This window comes from Ranitomeya variabilis, chromosome 2, assembly GCF_051348905.1.
Source record: "Ranitomeya variabilis isolate aRanVar5 chromosome 2, aRanVar5.hap1, whole genome shotgun sequence".
Taxonomy (NCBI): domain Eukaryota; kingdom Metazoa; phylum Chordata; class Amphibia; order Anura; family Dendrobatidae; genus Ranitomeya; species Ranitomeya variabilis.
Genome location: NC_135233.1, coordinates 492159994 through 492169531, shown reverse-complemented (window position 1 = coordinate 492169531; position 9538 = coordinate 492159994). Strand labels below are relative to the sequence as shown.

Below are 9538 nucleotides of genomic sequence, written 5' to 3'. Positions count from 1 at the left end.
CCAGCGCCTGTCGTCTCCGTGTTTGTACAGTCACACAACAGCACAAAGCATTATTCAGATATTTATATTGTGGTATTTATACGTTGCAGGATATTTTTTTTTCAGACCCACAGACCGGGGTAGAGATGGGGGAGAACAGTGCTGTCAAAGGAAGAGAAATATAAATACAAATCAGACATTTAAAAAAAAAAATATTAAAAATGTTTTGAGCTCATCAGTCAAAAGATCACATTTTACCCCTTCCACTACTTCTGGTGCAGTACATGCAGTGTAATGAAAGGGTTAAAATGCTAACACGCGATTAGTGTCTTATAATTAATGTAAAGGGGGGGATATTTACAGGATTTAATAAGGATAATTTTTTTTTTTTTTTTTAAAGGGGTCCAGTTTTTAGGTCTTCTTAAAGTCACCAATGCATCTCTTTGGACAGCAAACGCACGCTGGGTGCTCAGTCTTTGGTGTGCTGCCTCACCATCAGGCTTTTTTTTTTGTTTGTTTTTTTTTTGGGATGCCCCTTTAAAAGGGCGGACTTTGGTCCTCAACTGTCTTGTTAAGATTAAGTGCACTTCTGTGGTTAGGGAATTAAATACAAAACACAAAACGAGAAGAAAAAAATCACACAAAATACGATAAGACGCAAAATCTGTTCCAGTTTTCAGTAACTTGCAGCGGCTTCTGCGGCCTCGGGCTTAGTGGCAGCATCTAACAGTTCAGATTGCGCCAGTACGAAGGACTGAGGACGCCGTCCTGGTAACTTCGATTAAGTATTGGGATGGTCAATATTAGGTGGAAGATTTGTAACAGAATTGTAATAATAAACATACAGAAAATCATTAGGATGGAGAAGAATCTGCACCCATCTTCAGCCATTCATTTCCTCCTCCTTGAATAAGAGAAATCCCAGGTTTCTGGCTTGGGGATAGTTCCCTGTGTCTCCAGTGTGAATGCCTTAAGATTTCCAGTTGGTCCCATTAGGATCCAGTGCTACTTGGTTTGATCCAGTGTTGCACATCCAGTGACAGGTAGGATTACCCCGTGGCTGCCTGCAGTCTGGGGGAGGAAGGGGCAAAGGGAGGACACGTGGTCTGTATCCACGTGAAAGTGGGACATTTCCCAGCTGACCAATGAGCGCTTCAGTTGCAGAGTCGGTAAAAATTAAAATAATAGTCTGTAACTTCTGAAGAATCCACAGTTGCGTCATAACAGGTTGATGCGCCCTATGAGAGAAAGAGACACCGGTCAAGAGTTTTAAAAGGGGTTGTTCCTGCTCAAATTTCAGCGTACTATAGGTTTGCCGAGCTTTAAAATGACAAATGGTTGTTTCTCACCTTTTGTGGGTCCAGTGCTACCTCTCCACCAGTTCTTATTGATGACCTGTAGCAGTGATCTTACTTCTACAGTGCTCGAAACCCCTGCAACCAATCACTGAGCTCAGCAAATCATGCTATCAAAAGTAGCAGTGTGCCCTGAACTCATTGATTGGCTACAACAGTTCTGTAGATGTGACGTCACCAATGCAGGTGATCAACAAAGACTGCACCAGCGGTGGAGAGGCAGCACTGGACCCGGGAAGGGAGAACAACGGCTCCATTCGATATTTTACACTTCTGCAACCCTGTGAGAATGCCTTTGACGAGCAGTAGATACATATGCCGAAAGGGCCTAAAGGAACCACATTATACCGCTACAATTAGAAGAGGGTGAGGCTGGCGACACGGGGAAGTCCCGGATGGGCCGTACGTGGGAAGCTCAAGTCTGCCAGAACAGTAGCCTTGGATACAAGGTAGCTTTCCATTGTATGTGATAGACAGGGGTCCCGAAGTTTTGGATTCCCATCTGACATCCATATGTCCAATAGACCAGAGCAAGCAAGAATACTCCATATAACAGTAGTGCATATCAGCATTGACACTGATTACCGCTATTCCGCCACAAACTTGTACATGTCATGTTGCTGGATGTGCTGATCTATTACTTTGATGTTGCTCTAAAAAGGCGTATGGACGTGGGTTATAATTTGAGACGCTCTTAAACATTCGTGTGCACCATGTTTTAGGCCCTGTGTTCTGCATTGACCAGTTTTCACATTTTGTAATATTATTTAAAATGTGTCCTCCGGCATCTACTACTAGAGGGGATAATGGAGTTTTATGTCTACATAGTGTGCAGTAAGCGCCCTCTAGGCTGCAGGTCGCCAGAATCGTACATCTTTTACAGAGGACTAGTGATGTGCAACCATGCTCGGGTGCTAACAGTGTCTTTGGCGTGCTTGAATAATATGTTTGAGTCCCCAAAGCTGCATGTCTTACGGCAGTTCAACAGCTGCAACACATGCAGGAATAGCATAACAAACGGGCAATCCCTGCATGTGTTGTGACTGTCTAAGAGCGGCGAGACAGGCAGACACAGGGACTTTGTCAATCGGTTAGCACCAGAGCATGCTGAGATAACACCTTATCTGGGTACATTCGCTCATCACTACACAGGACCTGTTGCAGGTAAAGAAAATCTGGTTTTACTCTGGTAAAGACTAGAGTTTATCAAATTTGTTCGGGTCCCTGCTTATTCGGCAAGCTATAGCACTTAACGAATAAGCTACAGCGGGAACCCGGATCGCGCCGGCCAATCGGCTATCCGGCTCCGCAGCTGCATGTGTCACGGCTGTGTGACAGTCACAACACCCAGCCTCTCCATGCATGTGTTATGCCTGTCACATAGCCGCGACACATGCAGCTGCGGAGCCGGATAGCTGATCGGGAGCGCTCCAGATATCCAGGTTCCCGATGCAGCTTATTCCGTAAGCGCTATAGCTTGCCGAATAAGAAGGGAGCCGATCAAATTCGCTCATCACTAGTAAAGATCATCAACACTTAATAAAAATGTCTATCTCTGGAGCTGTATGGTAGAGTAAAAAAAAAACCTGAATCCACTTGACGTGGTAACAGGCTGTCTTCTGAATGAACCAGTCTGAGCAAGCGGCCCACCATCAGCATGCTGTACTGCAGAGCTTGCTAAGCAGATTGGAGATGCGCCAAATGTGAGCGGCGTGTGCCTCTTAATGAATTTGATGCATCTTATTCCTGCACGTCCACCATTGACTTGTGCACAAAAACGCCAGTCGTAATGAATTGCAGCGCTGTAACATGCAGGTAGATGGGACAGCATTTTCTTCTAAGTTTAGGGGATTACTTTAAGAATTGGCACAGAATTGTGTTCCAGATCGTGGACATCTATTATGGCGGTATGTTATTGTGTATGGGTATAAGTATACGGTATATGAGCAGAAGACACAGATCCAGGACAGCGGATCACTCACCGGAGGAGACACTTGAAGATGGAATGAGAAATCCTGGGAGGGAGACAGCTGGAGAGACCACAGGTGATGCGTTGATGGGGCTGGTGCGGCACAGACTCCTGAGACCTGGGGTAGAGACCATGACACGGTGACCATACAGTGGGAGGAACTACAGGTGCTTCATTACAGCACCACAAGTCCCAGGTGACGGACACTGGACTGGAGGCATCATTAATCTCACCATAAAGCACAGTCCCTTCATGTTCCCTGGCTACTTGGGTTTTCTTTAAATTTAAAATCACATCCTAGAATCCATATATCACTGGATATAACACAATCCAATCTGAACTCTTTCAGAACGCTGCCAATTATCGTTTTTTCCTCCCTTTCTTCCAAGGACCATAACTTTTTATTTTACCATCCACATAACCATATGAAGGCTTGTTTTTGAGGGATGAGTAATACTTTTGAATGACACCATTCATTTTATCGTGATGCACAGGAAAGCTGGAAAAATTTCCAAGTGCATTAAAATTGCAAATAAAGTGGAGTTTCAGAATTTTTTTTTTTTGTTGTTTTTACCTACAATGGTCAGTATACAATAAACCTGACAAGGTGATATAATTCTCCAGGTCAGTACCATTAGGCAGATAGCAAACATTCAGTCTTATTTGTTTAACTTTTTTCATTTAAGTGGTGGGAAAAAAAAAGTTAATTTGTAAAAAATAAATAAAAATTCTTGTATCACCATTTTCCGTGACCCGTAACGTTTTCCTTTTTTGGGATCTGGGGCTGTGTGATAGCTTTTCTTTCACGCCCTGTACGGAAGTTTTTATTGATACCATTTTGGGGTAGATACAATGTTTTGATAGCTTCTATTTGCATTTTATTGCAATGTTGAGACAACCAAAAAAACATAGTTCTGACATTTACATTTTTATTCTCACTTCACAGTTTACCGATCGAATTAATATGTGTTATATTTTGATAAGTCAGACTTTTATGAACCCACCGATACCAAATACGGTATGTGGATCATCTTTTTTTTTTTTTTTAATGCTTCATTTTTTGGTGGGAGGGAGGGGGGGGGGGGCGGAAATAGGGTGTAACTTTAACTAGTTAATTGTTTTATATTTTTAAAAACTTTTTTTTTTCACTTCTCACTGTAATGGTTACTCCTTTTAGGGGACTTGAAGCTGCGAACGTATGATCACTTGTGCTGCACATTGTGCATAAGCACTGCTATGTATAGGGAAAATCATGGTCTCCTATGAATGGCCACAGGCTGGTTTACACAGGAGAACAGTCATGACAAGCACGGAGAGCTTCAGCAGACTCCCGGCTATCATGGCAACCCATCGGCATTATATCGCGGATGGGCACGTAAAACAATGTGTCCCCATGCCAGTGCGCATTGCATGCCTCAGAGACTGACAGCAGCATTTAACAGGTTAATAGCTCTGGGCAGAGTGGAGCTCCACCCTCGGCTGTTGGTGGCAGATGATGGCTAAATAATTCAGCCATCATCTGCCAGGAAAGATGCAGGCTTGGCTTGTGAGCCCGAATAAAAGTCAGGAACCCGACATATGACTTATAGAAGGAAGGGGTTAATGAAGGACTAAGCAAAACGATCTATGCACAACCAATAAAATATAACTTTTAATGATTATTATTAAAATATTTCTGCTATTGTTAAAGAACCTGAGCTCAAACATACAACTCAGAATATAATAAAGTGCTCAAACCTTAAAAAAAAGTCCCTCCTGACGCGTTTCTGCCCCATTGGAGGGGGACGGTTCTTAGGAATCCCCTCTGTACCTTTCCCCTCTGACAAACTCCCCTGATGAGACCCCAAAACAGGAGCACAAACGCCAAATTCATTAAGTGGTATCCGCAACATGAGTTTGGGACATCTTCCAGCTGATGTGTGCCACCGCAATGTATGCACTCCATTTTGGCGTAAATTAGTAATTAGCCGGCTGCCCCTTCCCACAAAAGTCCGACTACTATTCAAAAAGGTGTGTGGAGCTGGCTGAGAAGGCCGGAGCATCACCAGACGTTCCAACATTTATGTGCACACAAACATGGGCGACATTTCAAACAAGTATCCACAATTCTGGAGAAAATTGATGAATTTGGGCCGTTGAATGGAGCTGCTGATTACATCGGGCCGGTATTTATAAAGGCTGATGAGTGGGGATGCCAGCAGTCAGAACCCACCGACACTAGGGAGAGGGGTCATCAATATTTTTTAAACTGGAGAACCCCTCTAATATAAGGTGTGCAGTTTTTATTATGAAATCTAATTAATGAACTGGATTTGCCCGAGGCCAAGGCCTCATTCAGATGCCAGTTTTCTTGCTGTATGAGAAAAATAGACTGGGTTTCATCAGTTTTTTCAGAGATGAAAAAAAAAAAAAAAAAGTCTCCAACTTATCCTATCAGTCAACAGAAACCGGACAGCACAGATGACATCTGAGTGCTGTCTGATTTTTTTTTCATGGACCCATAAACTTGCATTGATGATTTTCATTCAACACTTGGACCAATATTGACATCTGTGATTTTGCACAGCCCACTTGGTCCGAGAAAAAAAAATGTGACTTGAACAACCCCATAGACTGTCACAGGAACGAGTGCGATCCGTGAAAAAAAAAAATTGGATGTAAAAAACATACGTGTGTATGAGCCTTAAGGCGGCATGCACACATCCGTGTTACATGTCCAACTCGGACAGCACATTGACCCAAAAGAGATTCAGCCATCAGTTTTAAAGATGGATCCATGTCTCCAGGCCGGGAGACTCCGAGCATGTCCTGTCCTCGTTTGTTTTATGGAACAGACTCAATTTTTCAAAGCCTATGGGGATCCCAATAAATGGCTGAAACACCAAGGACGGACATCTTTCAGTTTTCCATCCAAGTTTCCTCCGTTTTTAACTGATACATTAAGAATTTAAGGACATAAACTTTGCCTCCCTGAAGAAAAAAAACGGTGGAAAAGACAGAAGCAACTAGGATGATACTTGAGAAAAAAAATTGGTCCTATTGTAACCTACTTAGTCCAGAGAATGATTCTCATGCACCATTGGTGACTCGGTAAGACCCCCCCTCAAAGCCCAAGGCACCGGAGAATAATAGACAGCCGTTATTCCATCCTTAAAAACAGCATCGTGAGATACAAAAGGGAGGTAGACCAAACAACGTTTCGGCCCAAAATGGGCCTTTTTCAAGCCGGAGATGCAATAAAGTTGCAGCCAAGGGTGGTCCTATGGTAGCCCCCACATGGATGTGTGAATGCAGCCTTATTCACTGGGACAAAGGCGATACATTTCGGGTTTACTGTACCCCTACCTTAGAGCAGCTCTGATTTTCAGATGGTCCCCGGGTCACAGACGTCTCACAGTTTTTTCCAGCTGTTGCTTCACACAGATTTACTGATATGGGTGTTGAGGCGCTAGACGGAGAGAGTTTAGTTTAATACTACAAATCACCCATAGTCACAGAAGACAGACATGTCTGGGGTGAGGACACCTACTTGAACTCCAGTGTAATGTGCCCCGATAAAGAGCTGTACTTCTGTAATGGGAGTACGTATGTGTAATTCCCTGCCCTGCGGAGAGAGAAGACATTAGACGGGACTTCATCTAGTTCTGATGGGACAATCTGTGGTTGTCTTGTGCCGTCGGAGACACGGACGTGACATGGGAGCACATAAATCACCTGCAGGTGTCCGGGGAGGCACATAAGTGATCCGTGATGAGTGTGTCAGTCTCCAGGAGCCGAATGGAAGTAAGAGAAGCACGAGATCCTGGAAAAGATGTGACGTAACATGAGTAACAACTTAGAAAGATAAAGCAATGTACCTTTACATGGGCATTCCCATCTCCAAGATCCTATCCCAATATGTAGTAGGTGTAATAATAATAATATTAGCAAATACCTCCAATTAGAAATGTAGTATAGTTTTTCTGGTTTTCTACATCTTTCCTCATGTGCAGGCATTACAGGACCTTAGGTATCCATGGTTACAACCCCTAGCAACTAGCTGTCACTATATCAGTGGTAGTAGCCATGGATACCTAAGGTCCTGCAGTGCCTGCAAATGAGGAAAGAGATGTAGAGAATCAGAAAAACTATACTACATTTCTATTTGGAGGTATTTGCTAATATTATTACACCTATTGCATATTGGGATAGGATCTTGGCCATTAAAGGGGTATTCTCATCTCCAAGGCTAAAGTTGAGATACCAGATGAAGCCTGTAGACAAGGCAGAAACCCATACAACTAGAATGTACATGTCTCTATGGATATTTTTCACATACATATTTTTCTACACCATGTAATAATCTTTTGGTATCGCTCACCATTTCCATAGGTAACGTCAGAGACCGCGGTTGATGTAGTTTCCTCCTCTTCTACGTTTCGCCTGTTCCGGACGTCCTGTCCTGGTAGGCTGTTAGGACTGTGCTTGGTTTTTCCCTGGGTATATTGAGGAGGGGGGCTTACGGGGCGCGCTGGTGCTTGGAGGTGGTTCCGACTCTTGTCTAGGAGTCTGGATTTCGCTTTTCTGTTAGTTGTAGCAGATGCGTTGTCTGTGGTGGAGATGAATAGATCAGTTAATAAAGTGGACAATAGGGCAGGAATGTAAAGACGAGGAGAGATGACCATGGGTGTAACTAACAGGGCAGCACAAATAATGGGGCCCATTGCTCCTCCCCTCTGAATTGTAATTACTGATGATTATAGGGGTACATGCTGTGTCCACTGCTGGATTTCTGTAAGGAAAATACATTTTGGTTATAGAAAAAGTGCAGATTTGCTGCACAAATTACCCTTTTTTTTTCTCTGCAGGGTGAGCGAGATTTTAGATTTTCTGCATTTAATTCTGCAATAGAAAATTCACTGCATAGTTGCCCTTCAAAAAAGTACCATGGATGATGAAAAGGGGTGTTTGAAATTGAACAGGTCCCTATTGTAGCTTCCCTCTCCTTTACGGCATCATTACAGGCATTATTCCTGTGCGGCCGTACTGACACATCACTGTGTGCATGACAACTGAATGGTTATGATCCTGCTCCGATGTCACGGCATGCATAGTGATATTGGTGTATGCATGATTCCTGTGCTAGGATGGACAGCACTAGAAGTAGTGTCCCATTACTGTGCCATCACTGCATACATGGTTCCTATACTATTACTCTATCAATTATCCCACGACTGTAACATCCGTGTGTTATTCCTGCACTATGATATCACTGTGCACATTATCTAATTACTGTGACTTCACTCTGCACACTATCCCGCTATTGTGACGTCACTGGGTGCATTATCCCTGTACTGTGACATCAATGTGCACGTTACCCCTGTACTGTGACATCACTGTGCACATTATCCCTGTACTGTGACATCACTGTGTGTATTATCCCTGTACTGTGACATCACAGTGTGTATTATCCCTGTACTGTGACATCACTGTGTGTATTATCCCTGTACTGTGACATCACTGTATTTATCCCTGTACTGTGACATCACTGTGCACGTTACCCCTGTACTGTGACATCACTGTGCACATTATCCCTGTACTGTGACATCACTGTGCACGTTACCCCTGTACTGTGACATCACTGTGCACATTATCCCTGTACTGTGACATCACTGTGCACATTATCCCTGTACTGTGACATCACTGTGCACATTATCCCTGTACTGTGACATCACTGTGCACATTATCCCTGTACTGTGACATCACTGTGCACATTATCCATGTACTGTGACATCACTGTGCACGTTATCCCTGTACTGTGACATCGCTGTGCACGTTATCCCTGTACTGTGACATCGCTGTGCACGTTATCCCTGTACTGTGACTCCCTGTACTGTGACATCACTGTGCACGTTATCCCTGTACTGTGACATCACTGTGTACGTTATCCCTGTACTGTGACATCACTGTGTACATTATCCCTGTACTGTGACATCACTGTGCACATTATCCCTGCACTGTGACATCACTGTGCACATTATCCCTGCGCTGTGACATCAGTGTGCACATTATCCCTGTACCGTGACATCAGTGTGCACATTATCCCTGTACCGTGACATCAGTGTGCACATTATCCCTGTACCGTGACATCAGTGTGCACATTATCCCTGTACTGTGACATCACTGTGCACATTATCCCTGTACTGTGACATCACTGTGCACATTATCCCTGTACTGTGACATCTCTGTTTATTAT

General features: G+C 43.6%; 1 protein-coding gene across 10 annotated transcripts in view; it reads right to left on the bottom strand.

The window, feature by feature from the left end:
• Nucleotides 1–375: 375 nt before the first annotated feature.
• MYRF (myelin regulatory factor) overlaps nucleotides 376–9538 on the bottom strand; it is a 186990-nt gene continuing 177827 nt past the window's right edge. For 8 of the 10 annotated variants that reach the window (XM_077287932.1, XM_077287937.1, XM_077287938.1 and 5 more), the window contains 6 exons: nucleotides 7664–7891; nucleotides 7018–7105; nucleotides 6833–6907; nucleotides 6649–6751; nucleotides 3317–3421; nucleotides 506–1217 (listed from right to left, as the gene is read on the bottom strand). In XM_077287932.1, coding sequence (XP_077144047.1) covers nucleotides 1134–1217; nucleotides 3317–3421; nucleotides 6649–6751; nucleotides 6833–6907; nucleotides 7018–7105; nucleotides 7664–7891 — 683 coding nt within the window. In that variant the 3' untranslated portion in view covers nucleotides 506–1133. Of the gene's footprint in view, nucleotides 1218–3316; nucleotides 3422–6648; nucleotides 6752–6832; nucleotides 6908–7017; nucleotides 7106–7663; nucleotides 7892–9538 lie in introns of all 10 variants that reach the window. The other 2 variants (XM_077287933.1, XM_077287935.1) reach the window with 1 other exon arrangement.